This window comes from Hemitrygon akajei, chromosome 23, assembly GCF_048418815.1.
Source record: "Hemitrygon akajei chromosome 23, sHemAka1.3, whole genome shotgun sequence".
NCBI lineage: Eukaryota > Metazoa > Chordata > Chondrichthyes > Myliobatiformes > Dasyatidae > Hemitrygon > Hemitrygon akajei.
Window position 1 is genome coordinate 15,667,998 of NC_133146.1, and position 16,540 is coordinate 15,684,537.

A 16,540-nucleotide genomic window follows, 5' to 3' on the forward strand; every position below is an offset into this window, starting at 1 on the left:
CTGTTCTGCGAGTTATTTCCTTCACAGCTGCTTTACTCAAGGCCAGCAGTTATCAACCTCCCCATAGTTACACAATGAGCAATGATCAATCAGGACGTTATATGCCTCTTGAAATGTACACACTGAGCTTATAGCAAAACACTACGGGATTACACAGGTTCCATTTTGTCACATGAAATTACATAAAACATCTTAAAGTTTTGAATATATTTCGACTCTTATAAAAGTCTTACATTTAAACACTGACTGATCTGATGACTGCTTTTGTTTTGCGTCCTGAGCTTAGGAGGATGACGATGTCTCCCAGTGCGGTGGGGATTACGATCTGACCATGCAGGACAATGGATTCTTCAAAAATGAGCCAATCAGGAGTAAAGTCTCCAAGCTGACTGAGAAACTGAGGAAACGTTATCCTACCAACAACTATGGTGAGCAGAAATCTCCTGGGTTTCATTATTTAACCTCACTGTGCTTGTTCATCAACTATTTCCTGTGAGAGTTGAGACTGAAAATGTTCATGGGTGTCTAACGTTCTTAGAGCCATTGTTGTAGAAAATTAAACAAAACTATTTTTCTATAATTAAGATGGAAGGAGTGAAGAGATTTATGAGGATGTTGCCAGAATTTGAGGGATGGAGTTATGGAGAGAGGGTGAACAAGTTTGGACTTTGTTCACTGGAGTGTAGGAAAAAGACGAGTAATCTTATAGTGGTGTATATAATCATGAGAGGCATGGAGAGGTTGAATGTGCAGAATCTCTTTCTCAGGGTTTGTGATTCAAGAACTAGAGGCATATCATCCTAGTAGATGGGCAGCCCAGTAGTTTAGTGTTTAGCGTAGCGCAGTGTCAGTGATTAGGTTCAGTTCCCGCTGCTGTCTGTAAGGAGTTTGTGCATCTTCCCATTACTGCTTGAATTTCCTCGGGGTGCTCTGGTTTTCTCTCACATTCCAAAGACACATGGATTAGAGTTAGTAAGTTGTGGGTATGCTATTTTGGTATTGGAAGCATGGCAACACTTGTGAGCTACTCCCAGTACATCTCAGTCTCAATAACATATTTTATTTTATGTTTCAATGTACATATTACAAATAAAGCTAATCTTTAGTCTTCTATGTGGTCTTCGACCCAATAGCAAGAACTCTGAATTCTCCAATTTCACATAACCTGCTCATCCTTTGTCCCTTTCTCTCACCGCCTGATCCTTCCCAGGTTATCTCTGACATCCCCTTCTTTCTAATCTCTGTACTTCCTCCCATCCCCATAACCCTGTTTCTTTCCCATTCTCCAACCCCTCCATCTGTCCATCACCCACACACTCTTCTTACTGGGTTCCCTAACCCTAATGTTCCCATCTGCTATCCCCACTCCCCTTACTCTGTTCCAATCTTAACCTTCCTTCCTTCTCAGGTCCCATCGTTTGCTGTCCTTTGGCACCTCCCAGTCTCCATTGCTATCTCCCCCTTTCCCTCCTGTACCTGACTCCATCTGCTAGTCAACTTCCTTCTCCAGTTGTAACCTGCCAGCTCTTGCCCCAACCCCTTCCCTCACTTCTTTATACTGGCTTTCTCCCCTCTATTCCTTCGGTCCTGATGAAGGGTCTTCACCTGAAATGTTGCCTGCCCACTTCCCTCCATAGATGCTGCCTGACCTGTTGAGTTTCTACAGCATCTTGTTTTTTGGCAACCAGTGTGTGTTGGTTTTGGATAAGACTTTAGGTCCCAGCTGCAGAAAGGCAGCAATGTAAGCGCTCTGCAAAATTTAACTTCATTTTAATAACCTCTTGGTTAAAAAACAGACTGGACAGACTGTTCCTTTATTTTTACAGCTCCCAGGCTCATCTTCCCAATTGATTTGCTAAATGGTTTTTGCATGATAGAAGTTCCTGTCTTGCTTTTGGCACAGAGATCAAAAATGTTATCACATTACACTCCATTTTAAGAGGAATCTGGACCATGAGTCCTTCTAAATGTATTAAGTAGCATTGTGCAGCAGGGGCTGCTGGAATGAAGCCACATTGTTGGTGCAGGAGTGTTTTAATCTGTACGGAAATCCCTCAGTGCCAGAGATATTTGCTGGACATAATTAATAGAGCATTTTTTTCTCTGTTACTAATATGTACATGAGCTTCAAGTGCTCGGCAAGGAGGAAACTCTACTCTCTCTAACCCCTTGGTCCCTGTCCTGGGAGTGTGTGATGGGACAGTGTAGAGGGAGCTTCACTCTGTATCTAACCCGTGCTGTCCCTGTCCTGGGAGTGTGTGATGGGACAGTGTAGAGGGAGTTTCACTCTGTATCTAACCTGTGCTGTCCCTGTCCTGGGAGTGCCCTATAGCTGGGTGTAGAGGGAGATTTATCTACAAAATGCTGAAAGAACTGAATTGGTCAGGCAGCATCTGTGGAGAGAGATAGATCCTCGCTGTTTCAGGCTGAGGGCATTCCTTGTGTTGCTGCAGATTTCGAGCACTTGCAGTTTATCTTCTGTCTCCACTGAACTCTTTTCTACACTGGACCTTGCTGCTCAGAATGTTCATGGGATAGCATGGAAGATACGTCCTCATTCCCTAAGATGTGCTTGAAGTTAAAATCATTCTGAACACCAGCAGATAGATGGTGTAAAATTCATGGGGGAAAAAATCAAGAGGACCAAAAGGATTAACATTTGATAGTAATATCCTTTACTGCACTTTCTTTGTACTGACACCAGGATAGATTTTGTTGATTAGCTGGGAGTGTCATTGGAAGGTATGAACTTGTATAGACTCTCGGTCTGGGAGAGGAAGCAGTTCGGGTACTTGTGACAGGTAGTGAACATGCTTCATCCCGATGCTTGTTGTTGTCACGGGTACCAAGGTACAGAGAAAACTTGTTTGCAATACCTTTCCTACCGATCAGTTCATCACAACCATGCATTGAGGTGGTACAAGGTAAAATAACAGACTGCAAAATAAAGTGTTATAGTTGCAAAGAGAGTGCAGTGCAGGTAGACAATTAGGTGCAAGGTAGACTGTGAGGTCAAGAGTCCATCTTTTTGTCACATATACATCAAAACGTACAGTGAAATGCATCATTCTCCTCATGAAACAAATCTTTAATTGCAGAAGCAAGGGATTCTGCAGATTGCTGGAACTCCAGAGGAACAAAAACAAAATGCTGGAGGACCTCAGCAGATCAGACAGCATAGTTTCAAGCTGAGACCCTTCATGTCTGAAAAGGAAGGGAGTGGAAGCCGGAATAAGAAGGTGGAGGGTGGGAAGGAGTACAAGCTTGTCAGGTGATAGGTGAGACCAGGCGAGAGGGAGGGTGGAGGGTGGGAAGGAGTACAAGCTTGTCAGGTGATAGGTGAGACCAGGCGAGAGGGAGGGTGGAGGGTGGGCAAGTCGGGTCTGAAGTGAGAAGCTGGGAGCTGATTAGTGGAAAAGGTAAAGGGCTGAAGAAGCAGGAATCTTAAAGTGTTGCTCCCCAAACCTGAGTTTAGCTAACGCTCAGAGTATTCTGATATCGGGTGTGCCCAAATAAAAAAGAAAAATTTCAGTTCCACAACATTTTAATGGAGGCAGCACCTTTCAGTGTACCTAACCAATCTAGAAAATGTAACAGGGTATAATCAAGCATGGTTTGGCACAGGTGATATTCGGTGAAAGACCCATTGCCTGGGCAAAAGGAGTGGTGCATGGAACATAGAACACAGATCAGTACGGTACAGTACAGGCCCTTTGGTCCATAATGTTGTGCCGACCTTTTAACCTACTCTAAGATCAATGTAACCCTTCCCTCCTACATAGTCCTCCATCTTTTTCTTTCATCTATGTGCCTATCTAAAAGTTTCTTTCGTGTCCCTAACTTATCTGCCTCTACCACCATCCCCAGCAGGATGTTACATGCACCGACTACTCTCCGTGTAAAGAACTTGCCTTTGACATCACCCCATACTTCCCTCCAAGCACCTTAAAATTATGACCTCTTATATTAGCTCTGGAAATAAATCCCTGGGTATCCATTCCACCTATGTCTTTTATCATCTTGTACACCTCTATTAAATCATCCCTCATCCTCCTTTGCTCCAAAGAGAAAAGCTTCAGCTCACTCAACCTGTAACATGATCTCTAATCCAGGCAGTATCCCAGTGAATCTCCTTTGCACCCTCTATAATGCTTCAACGCCTTTCCTATAAGAGGTGACTAGAAATGAATGTAATATTCCAGGTTTGGTCTAACCAGGGTTTTATAGAGCTTAAGCATTACCTTCTGGCTCTTGAACTAAATCCCCTGAGTAATTAAGGGCAATATAGCATATGCCTTCTTAACTACCCTTTCAACATGGCAGCTTTGAGGAGGAGCTAGGAGAGTTGGGGGAGGTTCTGTGAGTGATCAACATCAGGGATGAGGCCAGCATTGGGGGGTGTTCCAACATCTGCATCTTGCATTGCTGGTTCTCTGACGGAAGTTCCAATTAACTACACTCCCTAGCTTTTTCATTTTTTTTGTAAATGAAGATCTAATTCCCTTTTGAAGGTTTCTATTGAACTGGCTTCCCTCCTCCTTTCAGGCTGCACATTACAGATCGTAGAAGTTTTATAATGGACATGCCAGAGCTCTGAACCATTGGGGAACCTCTGCTCATTTGTAGAGCCCTCATCCAACAACTCGGGCCCCTTTAGATGTCCCCCTGGGCTGCCAGCATAAATAGCTGCACTATATTTGACTGACTTTGGCCAAAGGAGTGACACAGAGAAGTCTGTGTGTCACATGAGAGTTCTGGGAAAGGGAAAATTGGTGTTTCATAATATGACCTGCCTTCCCTCACATGGAAACTTGAATCTATGCTTCTCCTTTTGAAGGCTTTTTGTAATCTAATTGCTCTGGATTTTATGACTTTTGGCTCCATCACAAGGGGAAGCCCTTGGGGAGGGGTGGAGTGTGGGGCAGAAGTAGTTACTTTTTTTTCTTTAAGGTTTGAATTATTCCATTGCACAGCTGCTTCTGCCTGAGTCCACTTGATAACTAGCGGACCTTGTCCTGCGTATTGTATTACTGCTGGCTTTGTCAAGAGGTCCTGTTGCAATTTGGCTTCATCAGAATTACTGACCTTCTTGACTTTGTCCCTGGCTTACCGGCCTGTTAACCATTAATGATACTGTTGGCATGTAGATAATTCACGTTAAGTGTATTGCAGAGGAGGCAAATTACCTCTTTATTGTCTTGATCTCCTACTGGTTTTCCACCTCAGTCAATTAATCATTTTGTTTCTGTCCTTTGCTTTATATTGGTCAAAGCCCAGTCAAAATGTGCCCAGTTAAAATGTGTCAGGACTTGAGGGATTGAGATTTTGGACAGACTAGGAATTTATTCCTTGGGGTCTGGGAAACTGAGAGGTGACTTACAGAGTGAATGAGGGGGACAGATGAGATGAATGAACTCAATCCTTTTCCCAGGGTTGAAGAATCAAAAACTGCAGGGCATAGGTTTAAGGTGCGAAGGGAAAGATTTACTAGAAACTTGAGAGAGAACTTATTTACGTAATGTATGGAATCTATGTGGAATGAGCTGCCTCGGGAAGCGGATGAGGCAGGTACAATAACAAACTTTAAAAGGCAGTTGGACAGATACATAGACACGATAGATTTAGAGGGATACAGCCATCAGACTCCTGAACGAGCAAGAGTAACCTCACACACCACAACTCTGAAGTAATTCCACTTTTTGCACATTAGTTGTTGGTCAGTCTTTGTGTGTGATTTTTCCATAATTTCTACTGTATTTCTTTATTTCCCTATAAATGCCTGCAAGAAATTAAATCTCTGGTAACATATACATATTTTGATGATAAATTTACTTTGACTTTGGAAATTAGCCAAGCACAGGCAAATGAGGGATCGTGTTCAGCATGGACCAGTTGGACCAGCTAGTTTCTGTGCCACGTGACTCTATTCCCTAATTCCTTTATTAGAGGGTGTAAGTTATAAGGAAAGGTTGACAGGCATGGGTTGTTCTTCCACGTTTGCAGGCTGTGGGGACACCTGATAGAGGTTTTAAAATTAGGAGAGGCGTAGCAAGCATAGAAATGTCAAGCACCAGAGAACATACTTTTAAGGTTAGTGGGATAAGGGTTTCTTTTGTGGGGGGAGAGAATCTAAAGGCGATATGAGGGGCAAGTTTTTTATATAGAGAATGCTTGAATCGGTTACTGGGGTAGTAGTGGAAGCAGTCAGTCTGTTGAAGTTTAAGTCTTTTAGATAGAGACATAAATATGAAGGGAATGGAGGGATATGGACAATACTCAGGAGGAGGATACTTAAGATAAATTGACATTAAGACTGGCACCACATTGTGAACTGAATGGCCTGTCCAGTGCTGTACTGTTCTGAGTTCTATGTTAACTCTGTTTCTTTCCCACAGACTCTGCCTGACCTGCTGGCTGTTTCTAAACTTGATATTTTTCTTTCTTTTCCTCTTTTTCACACTGCTATTTTGGTCAGCATTAAGATGATCTGTGCTTGCGTGACAGGGAGTAAAGTTCTAGTTGTGAATCCATGTGATGTAAAGAAATAAAATTTGCATTACCGTAGATTCCGGATTATAAGCCGCTACTTTTTCCCCACATTTTGAACAGCTTTGAACTCTGCGGCCTATAATCCAGAGCGGCTAATACATGTTTTTTTTTCATGCCGCCTCGTAAACATTTTGCCTCATAACAGTAGACCAATAAAATTGATGAGTAGTTCACAGAGGTCCAATGAAATTGTACGATAAATCAAGCGCACTTTCACAATTAAATTATTGTAAATCAGTCATTTGTACTCACCCTCATCAACATGGAAAATACTCGAAGAAAAGCAAGACCCGAGCGCGTCAGACCCGATTAGACCCGATCGCATTGCGCAAGCGCGTCAGACCCGATTAGACCCGATCGCATTGCGCAAGCGCGTCAGACCCGATTAGACCCGATCGCAATGCGCAAGCGCGTCAGACCCGATTAGACCCGATCGCATTGTGCAAGCGCGTCAGACCCGATTAGACCCGATCGCATTGCGCAAGCGCGTCAGACCCGATTAGACCCGATCGCAATGCGCAAGCGCGTCAGACCCGATTAGACCCGATCGCATTGCGCAAGCGCGTCAGACCCGATTAGACCCGATCGCATTGCGCAAGCGCGTCAGACCCGATTAGACCCGATCGCAATGCGCAAGCGCGTCAGACCCGATTAGACCCGATCGCATTGCGCAAGCGCATCAGACCCGATTAGACCCGATTAGACCCGATCGCATTGCGCAAGCACATTAGACCCGAGCGAAAACGCTGCTTTTAAGTTAAAGTCGATCAATAACTTTTCCTGGTAGGCTGCAGTATATATATTTTTACCAGTCGCTAGGAGATATTGGAATGTTGTTCGTGCTGTTCAGTAAAAAAGTATATGCAACGTAATTTGTGTTACCGATACGTATGTATATTTAAAAGTAGCGGTGCGGCCTAAAATCCGGTGCGGCCTTTACAATTAAAAAATTGATTTTATTTCTAAAATTAGAGCCTGCGGCTTTTAATCAGGTGCGCTCTGTAGTCCGGAATCTACGGTAATATGAAAATCAAACCAAAAACTTTTTTTTTAAATGCAGATGCTGGATATTAGCAACATAAACAGCAAATGTTGTAGATACTCAGCAGGTCAGGCAGCATCTGTGGACGGAGAGAAACGTAGTTAAAGTGAAAACAGTGCAGAAAAGATTGAGGATGTTGCCCAGACTAGAAAGTCTGAGTTATAGGGAGGGATTGGCCAGGCTTGGTCCTTATTCCTTGGAATGTGGGAGAATGAAGAGTCATCTATCGGAGTGTTTAACATTGAAGAACAAATGTAGGAGAAGTTGTGATGTAGAGAGAGTAGAAGCGTGGGCTAAACATGTTAGCTTGAGGTGCATTTGTGTTGATTGTCAATGAAGAGATATTATTTCTAATCTGCACTGACTCTTTTCACAACTTCCCCTTCCTGAAGTCCACAATCAGTTCTTCGACTGGATGAGGGTCCAATTTGTCCTCAATTATATACCCTGTTGAAGGAGAAGCTGGAGGAATGCAAGGCGGAAATGAATAAAGAGAAACATTGATAGTGTGATTTGGAGAAGATGTGCAAGTAAAGCTTAAACACTGACAAAAACTGCCATTTAATCTTACTTAAACAATTCCATTAATTAATTTCAATCACTATTCCTTGATTTACCTCACTGTCTTTGCATTTCCAGTGATTGTGAGCCGGTGTTCATGTAACTGTTTTCCCATTTGAAAATAAATTAACCAGCAACTTCTTAATTGCTATCACATTATCTCCGGGGAAATCCGGCGCCCTCTGACTCTGAAAAGCATGCAAGCATTCTTCTTTTCCACCGTCCCCGGTCCCAGCCAAAACAAACCATCAGGAGTCATTCTGCAGGTGACCAGGAATTTTAATCCTCTTTTTTTTCTTGAAGTTTTTCAGTTAACAATTACCAGGCGCTTAAAATCTGATTCACTGGGGAGCGTGCTCTAATTAAAGCTTAATTGTGAATTTAAACATTCTAATAAATCCTGGACTGAACCCACGCTGCCAGACAGATCAGCAAGTCTTACGCTGAAAGCAAAATGCTGCGGGTGTTTGAAATCTGAAATAAAGATGGAAAAGCAGGGAGTGAGGTTAGAGTATTGAGTACAGGTGTTGGGATGTTATGTTGAAGTTGTACAAGGCGTTAGTAAGGCCAAATTTGGAGTATTGTGTCCCTACCTATGAAAAAGATATCCATATGTTTGAAAAGAGTGCAGATGTTACTGGGACTTGAAAACATGAGTTGTAGAAGACTGAATAGGTTAGGACTTTATTCCCTGCAGGGTAAAGAGAATGAGAGGAGATCTTATAGAGGTATACACAGTTATGAGTATAGATAGGGTGAATGCATACAACACATTTTCCCTCAGTTTGGGGGAGACTAAAGCTAGAGATCATGGGTTTAAGGTGAATGGTGAAGTATTAAAAAGATATCTGAGGGCGAGCTTCTTCACTCAGAGGGTGGTGCAGGTGTGGAAAGGGCTGCCAGCAGAATTGATGGATGTGGGTTCATCTGTAACGTTTAAGAGAAGTTTGATTTGTACATGGATGGGAGAGTTTTGGAGGGACAGGTACAGGTAGATGGGACTAGACAGAAACCCAGCCCGGCATGGACTAGTGCGCTGTAGTGCTCTATGATTCTCTGTTTGCTGGTGACTGCACATTAGTACCATTTGCAACTGCTCAGATAACGAAGGAAACTAGGCAAATGCAGCAAGAGCTGGTCGATATCCAAGCCTGGACAGAGAGATGCGAAGTAACATGCACACCGCATAAAAGTCAGGCAAAAACGAGATCCAACAAGAGAGAATTCAGTGACATTACCATTACTGGCACAGGTCCTTATTTTCTTCCTTTTTTTTAAGTGTTTTACCTACTGCCAGTTCGGCCTAGAAGGAAGGAGGGTGTGGCGTTGGGCATGGGTGGCCTGTAATTTGTCTTTATGTGTGCGCAGGCCAGTCTGTCTGGTGTATGTGTGTGTCTGGACTAGTGTGGGTGTACATGCATGTGTTAGTCGGCCTAGGGCAGACTAATGTGTGTGCCCATGATGTCCAGTCTGGTAAGTGTTCCCTACATCCTTCCAAGGTGTCCCAAGCGAGTGCCATTTTGTCCTGTGGCATTGAACTATGAGAATTGTCTCTGACTAACCTCCTGACTTGTATGAAGTTTGTACTGTCTCCAGTAAGTTACTGGGCACTGGTCCATTGCAAATAAACTTTCTGGGTTTAACTGGGATATCCTATGTCAATAACTCTCAATAAGTAAATGTTGCCTCCTAACAGGAGACTGTGTGCTTATGTATCCCGGGATTCTAACAGGAAGGGCACAGGGTTGCCTCTGAACCCACTCCTTGTGAATCCTAATCGAGTAATCCAGTTTCAGAAAATAATTCAAAACATTTGACAAAATATGTGCTCCTGCTGCTGAGACAGTTAATTCATTGTGTCTGGGTAATAACCTGAGAGAGAGGTGAAGGCCTTTGTTTTTAAGAGGGAATTACTGAGTGATAAGGAAGTCGAGTACTTCCAGATAAAAATACTAAAAAAGCAATAATTCCCTTGATTTTAAGACCAGCGCACAGCCTCCTTTTAATCTTAAGCATATAAATTTCAATATATTCTAATTCCCAACATCCTTCCTGGGTTTAGCTGTGGAGACGGCCGTGTCATGTTGACCCAGGGCTCTTTCAGTTCGTTGGGTAGCAAGAAACTTGACTACTTAGTGACACAAACTGCACGGGATTGGATCCGTCAGTTCTTTTTTCATTAAAGTTTTCCTTTTTCTTCCCTTGTCTTTGTCACTGTACTATCTTCCTTCACCCCAAACTTTGTTCTCCATCTTTGTTCTATTGGAAACAATAGTTAGAGAAACGTACAGCCCAGAAACAGGCCTTTCAGCCCTTAGTCCTTAAGCCCTCCTTCAAATACTTCTTGAACACCGCAAGATTCTCTGCCTCTACCACCTTCTCAAAGTTAAAATCAAATTAAAATGAATTGCAATATGGCATCACTGAGATTCATTTTCTTGCAGGCATTTACAGGAAAATAAAGAAATACAATGTAATTTACAAAAAAAAACTATACACAAAGACTGACAAATAACCAATGTGCAAAAGCACACCAGCTGCTTAAATAATAAAAAGTAAGTAAATACTGAGAAGATGAGTTGTAGAGTCCTTGAAAGTGAGTCTGTAGGTTATGGAATCAGTTCGGAGTTGAGGTGAGTGAAGTTATTCACTCCGGTTCAGGAGCCTGATGCTTGTAGGGTAACAACTGTATCTGAACATGGTGGTGTGGGACCCAAGGTTCCTGTGCCTGATGGTTCTCTCAGGAAGTGCATTCTGGATTCTAACCACCCTCTAGGTGAAAATGTTGCTCCTCAGATCCCTACTCTTCCTCTTAAACCTGTACTCTCTGGCGTGTAACTTATTTTCTGCCTGCATGGCATTTTCTCTGTAACTGTAACACTTAATTCTGCATTCTGTTACTGTTTTCCCTTGTATTACCTCAATGTACTGTTGTGATGAAATGGTTTGTATGCTAAACAAAGGGATTGATAAGGAATAGCCAGAAAGCTAGCACAGATGAGATGAGGTGAATGAATTCTTTTAATGTTGTAAGAGAAAAAAGTGAAATCATTCCTCAATGTCAAAAGCAAGAGGTGGAACAGAGACTAAATTTCATCATAACACCACCAAAGCTCTCAATTACTTCATTGGCTGAAAAGATTTGCGATATCTCAAGGTTCTGACATTCTCTTTAGAATCACACATTAGTACGGCAATGAGCAACAACTCATAGAGTTAATTCTTCCCCCCTGCTCTCTCCCATATCGCTCCAATCTCTTTCTCCATATGAGTATTCATCCAGTTCCCTCTCATATGTATCAAACAAAGTTTTTTCTCTGTACCTCAGTACATGTAACAATAATAAATCAAATGGTTTACTTTCTGGTCTGCTGATCATGATACCCTGAATTTCTTTGTCTTGAATTCTTTCTGCCATCCAGTACTGTGTTGGTGCCTTTGCTGTTTTGATGTCAAGATGGGAATTGGCTGCAGCTGAATTGGTTTGGGCATTCACACACACAAGCTACTGTGTAAACAGACTACGCCATAAAGATCTCGCTCAAATGCGGGCTGTGTAAATAAAAATGTTTACAGTTTGTACTTATGGGAGCAAATTTGAATATTCAAAAGGAGAATGTCGGTGAGAAAAAAGGATTATAGTGATAATGAGGGGAGAGCAAAGGGAAAACATTGACTCTATGGATTGTTCGTCTTTGGCATGCTTACTGTATATATGGTTCTAAATAGATAATCGAAACCTTGAACTTTGCCGCCAATGAATTAAAAGTTTTGGTGTTGTTATGATAAAGTTTGTGTCCTTCCTGTGTTCCAAATTTTGCTTTTGACTTTGAAGAATAATTTCTAATCTTTTAATGTGACTTTCAAGGAGGCCATTCAGCCCATCTTGTCTACGCCTGCTCATCATTCCCTTTCGAAGTACTAGTGAGGCCTCACTTAGAGTATTGTGAGCAATTTTGGGCTACTTATCTTAGATAGGATGTGCTGAAACTGGAGAGGGTTCAAAGGAAGTTCACAAAAATAATTCCAGGATTGAATGGCTTGTCAGATGAAGAGTGTTTGTTGGCTCTGGACCGTATTCACTAGAATTCAGAAGAGGGAGGGGTGACATCATTGAAACCTATAAAATGTTGAAAATCCTTGATAAAGTGAATGTGGAGAGTATGTTTCCTATGGTGGGAAAGTATTAAGACCAGAGGATATAGCTTCAGAATAGAGGGGTGTCCTTTTAGAACAGAGATGAGGAGAAATTTTTTTAGCCAGAGAGAAATGAATCTGTAAAATTCTTTGCTACAGATAACTGTGGAGGCCAAGTCCACAGTTTAAGGCATATTTAAGGCAGAAGATGATAGATTCTTGATTGGTCAGGGTATGAATGGTATGGGGCGAAGGCAGCAGATTGGGGCTGAGTGAATACTGATTGCTGGCACTGCAAAGCACTGTTATACCACCACGCTGACCACAGAAACTGAAGTAAGCCTGAGCAGCTGGAGGAAATGCACTCAGTCACCTAGATGGGGTCAGTTGTGCTGTGAGGATTACATTCCTTGACTTCTCTAGTGCCTTTAACACCATCCAGCCCAAGATCTTAAGGCACAAACTAACGGAGATGGGAGTAGACTCTCACATGGTGGATTGGATAGTGGACTACTTGACAGATAGACCTCAGTATGTGCGGTTGGGAGACTGTAGGTCTGACACGGTGGTCAGCAGCACAGGAGCGCCGCAGGGAACCGTACTCTCTCCGGTCCTGTTCACCCTGTACACATCAGACTTCCAATATAACTCGGAGTCCTGCCATGTGCAGAAGTTCGCTGATGACACGGCCATAGTGGGGTGTGTCAGGAATGGACAGGAGGAGGAGTATAGGAAACTGATACAGGACTTTGTGATATGGTGCGACTCAAACTACCTGCGTCTCAATATCACCAAGACCAAGGAGATGGTGGTGGACTTTAGGAGATCTAGGCCTCATATGGAGCCAGTGATCATTAATGGAGAATGTGTGGAGCAGGTTAAGACCTACAAGTATCTGGGAGTACAGTTAGACGAGAAGCTAGACTGGACTGCCAACACAGATGCCTTGTGCAGGAAGGCACAGAGTCGACTGTACTTCCTTAGAAGGTTGGCGTCATTCAATGTCTGTAGTGAGATGCTGAAGATGTTCTATAGGTCAGTTGTGGAGTGCGCCCTCTTCTTTGTGGTGGCGTGTTGGGGAGGAAGCATTAAGAAGAGGGACGCCTCACGTCTTAATAAGCTGGTAAGGAAGGCGGGCTCTGTCGTGGGCAAAGTACTGGAGAGTTTAACATCGGTAGCTGAGCGAAGGGCGCTGAGTAGGCTACGGTCAATTATGGAAAACTCTAAACATCCTCTACATAGCACCATCCAGAGACAGAGAAGCAGTTTCAGCGACAGGTTACTATCGATGCAATGCTCCTCAGACAGGATGAAGAGGTCAATACTCCCCAATGCCATTAGGCTTTACAATTCAACCGCCAGGACTTAAGAACTTTTTAAAAGCTATTATTAATGCTTTTTGAGATAGTGATTTAGATGCATATCATATTTTTTACTGAGTTAAGTATTGTATGTAATTAGTTTTGCTACAACAAGTGTATGGGACATTGGAAAAAAAAGTTGAATTTCCCCATGGGGATGAATAAAGTATCTATCTATCTATCTATCTATCTATCTATCAGTCCCAGGGAAATTGTGCAAACTCCACACAGACAGCATCCGAGGTCTGGATCAAACCCGGACAGCTGGCTTTCTGAGGCAGCAGCACCTACCGGCTGCAACAGGTATATGGAGGAATTTAAGGTGGGGGGTTATATGGGAGGCAGGGTTGGAGGGTCGGCACAACATTGTGGGCCGAAGGGCCTGTAATGTGCTGTACTATTCTATGTTCTATGTTGTAACACTCGGCCACAGAGTAGCTTCTAAAGAGTTGAACTCCAATCTAAATCACCCCTATTCTTTATACATCTGCAGATAAATTTAATGTTCAGCGAAATAAGAAAGTGAAGATCTTCATTCAACAATTGAATGCAGATCTCCACCTGAAATAGTGTACAGCTCAGTATTGCAGGCACTATCAGTATAATCCATTCTCTCTACTGCTCCTCATAAAGTTGATCACTCATCCTGATAACGTCAGAACAAAGAACATGCAGCTGGCACTGTAAATCGGTGGAGCTAACAGCTACTCCATTGTGCCACTCCAAGCAATACAACTTGGTGCGTGCCATGCAAGCTGGCATGAAGAGATGCCTTCTGCTGGTTCTAGCATTCTGAGGTGTCTGCTGCTTTGCTGCATGCCTTGGACTGTCACCCATATAAGATTTAAGGACTTAAATCTCCTAATCACAGTGATTCCTGATTTTGCCTGTGATGGGATGGATTCTCATTCCCACATCCCAACAGCACATTATCGACATTAATTAGTGTGCTCTGTGTATTCTACTTCCTTGCATATGCTTCTGTAATTGGTACGTTCTTCAGAATATTAGTTCTACCTAAGCGCCGCTTGATGCAAGGTGTGTGAGAGCATCTTTGAAGATGAATATGTGAGAAAATGCTTTCTAACAGTTTGTTGGAGTGAATTTGATACATTGGTTCATTATTATCGTCATGTATTGAGGTACAGTGAAAAACTGTTCTGCACGCCTTCCGTACAGATCATTTGGATCACATCAGTCTATTGAGGCGGGCGATACAAGGGAAAACAATAACAGAATGCAGAATAAAGTTACAGAGGAAGTGCGGTGCAGGCAGACAATAAGGTGTAAGGCCTTGATTGTGAGATCAAGACTATCTTAATAATAGTACTGTTCGATAGTGGGATAGAAGTTGTCCTTCAGCCTGGTGCTGTGTGTTTTCTGCCTGATGGGAGAGAGAATGTCCAAAATGGGTGGGCTCTTCGATTATTCTGGCTGCTTCTCGAGGCAGCAGGAAATGTAGACATAGTCCATGGAGAGGAGGCTGGTTTCCTTGATGTGCTGAACTGTGTCCACAACTCTGTCATCTCAGGTAGCACACTTATCATACCAAGCCATGATGTATCTAGATAGAATGCTTTCTATGGCACATTGATAAAAATTGTTGAGGGTCTTGGCAAATGTTTCTCTGTTCTCCTGAAGAAGTGGAGATGCTGGTGAAGTTGATCCTGCCCTCAACAGTACTCTATATGTACAGAAGCACACTCTCTTTATCATTAAGGCCTCTGGATCAGACAAGGGCATCCAGAAATATATTGGGAAGCAGTCTGTTTTTATCGCCATATAAATCCAATTTTCACTGGGGTTATTAGAAGCATATGGCTTGCTTTAATACCTGCCGTTCTGTCCTGTCTAGTTGAAATATTATCCGCTGTGGTAAAAGTGAGATACGGGCAGGTACATTCCTCTGAGGTCCACTACAGAATTACTTTTACTGTATTTAATTCCATTACACATTAAAATTCCAAATATTTAAGGTATTAATAGAGGTTACCAGCAATGGGAAACAGAATTACTCAGCATATCGTTAAGGAGTCGGAATGGCACCACAGAGAGGTAATTTTCAAAATTGAAGGAAATGTATAGGAGGAGACTAAGGAGATTTGAGGGTAAGGAGAGATTTCCCTGGACCAAAGGGACAAGGGATAACATGATGTTTTTTTAAAAAAAGTGGCAATTAAAGCACACTCACAAGGCTTGATTTCTGTGGGCCAGGAGATCACTAGCCAGCTTTTTGGAATTGAATTTAGGAGCCGAGAGGTAATGTTGCAGCACAACCCTGGTCAGACCCCACTTGGAGTACTGTGCTCAGTTCTGGTCACCTCGCTACAGGAAGGATGTGGAAGCCATAGAAAGGGTACAGAGGAGATTTACAAGGATGTTGCCTGGATTAGGGAGCATGCCTTATGAGAAAAGATTGAGTGAACTCAGCCTTTTCTCCTTGGAGCGACGGAGTATGAGAGGTGACCTGATAGAGGTGTACAAGATGATGAGAGGCATTGATCGTGTGGATAGTCAGAGGCTTTTTCCCAGGGCTAAACTGGTTGCCACAAGAGGACACAAGTTTAAGGTGCTGGGGAGTAGGTACAGAGGAGATGTCAGGGGTAAGTTTTTTACTTAGAGAGTGGTGAGTGTGTGGAATGGGCTGCCGGCAACGATGGTGGGGGCAGATACGATAGGGTCTTTTAAGAGACTTTTGGATAGGTACATGGAGCTTAGAAAAATAGAGGGCTATGGGTAAGCCTAGTAATTTCTAAGGTAGGGAAATGTTTGGCACAACTTTGTGGGCCGAAGGGCTGTATTGTGCTCTAGGTTTTCTGTGTTTCTAAAATTGCTGAATATATTCATAAGAATCTGGATTATTATCACTGAAATCTGTTGTTATGCAGAA

The 16,540-nt window shown here is 42.8% G+C and overlaps 1 protein-coding gene across 2 annotated transcripts in view; it reads left to right on the top strand.

Moving 5' to 3' along the window:
* Positions 1 to 16,540, top strand: part of zfyve27 (zinc finger, FYVE domain containing 27) — a 208,579-nt gene that overhangs the window by 105,077 nt on the left and 86,962 nt on the right. For both annotated transcript variants that reach the window (XM_073027028.1, XM_073027029.1), the window contains one exon: positions 287 to 428. In XM_073027028.1, the coding sequence (XP_072883129.1) occupies positions 287 to 428 (142 nt within the window). The remainder of the gene's footprint in view (positions 1 to 286; positions 429 to 16,540) is intronic.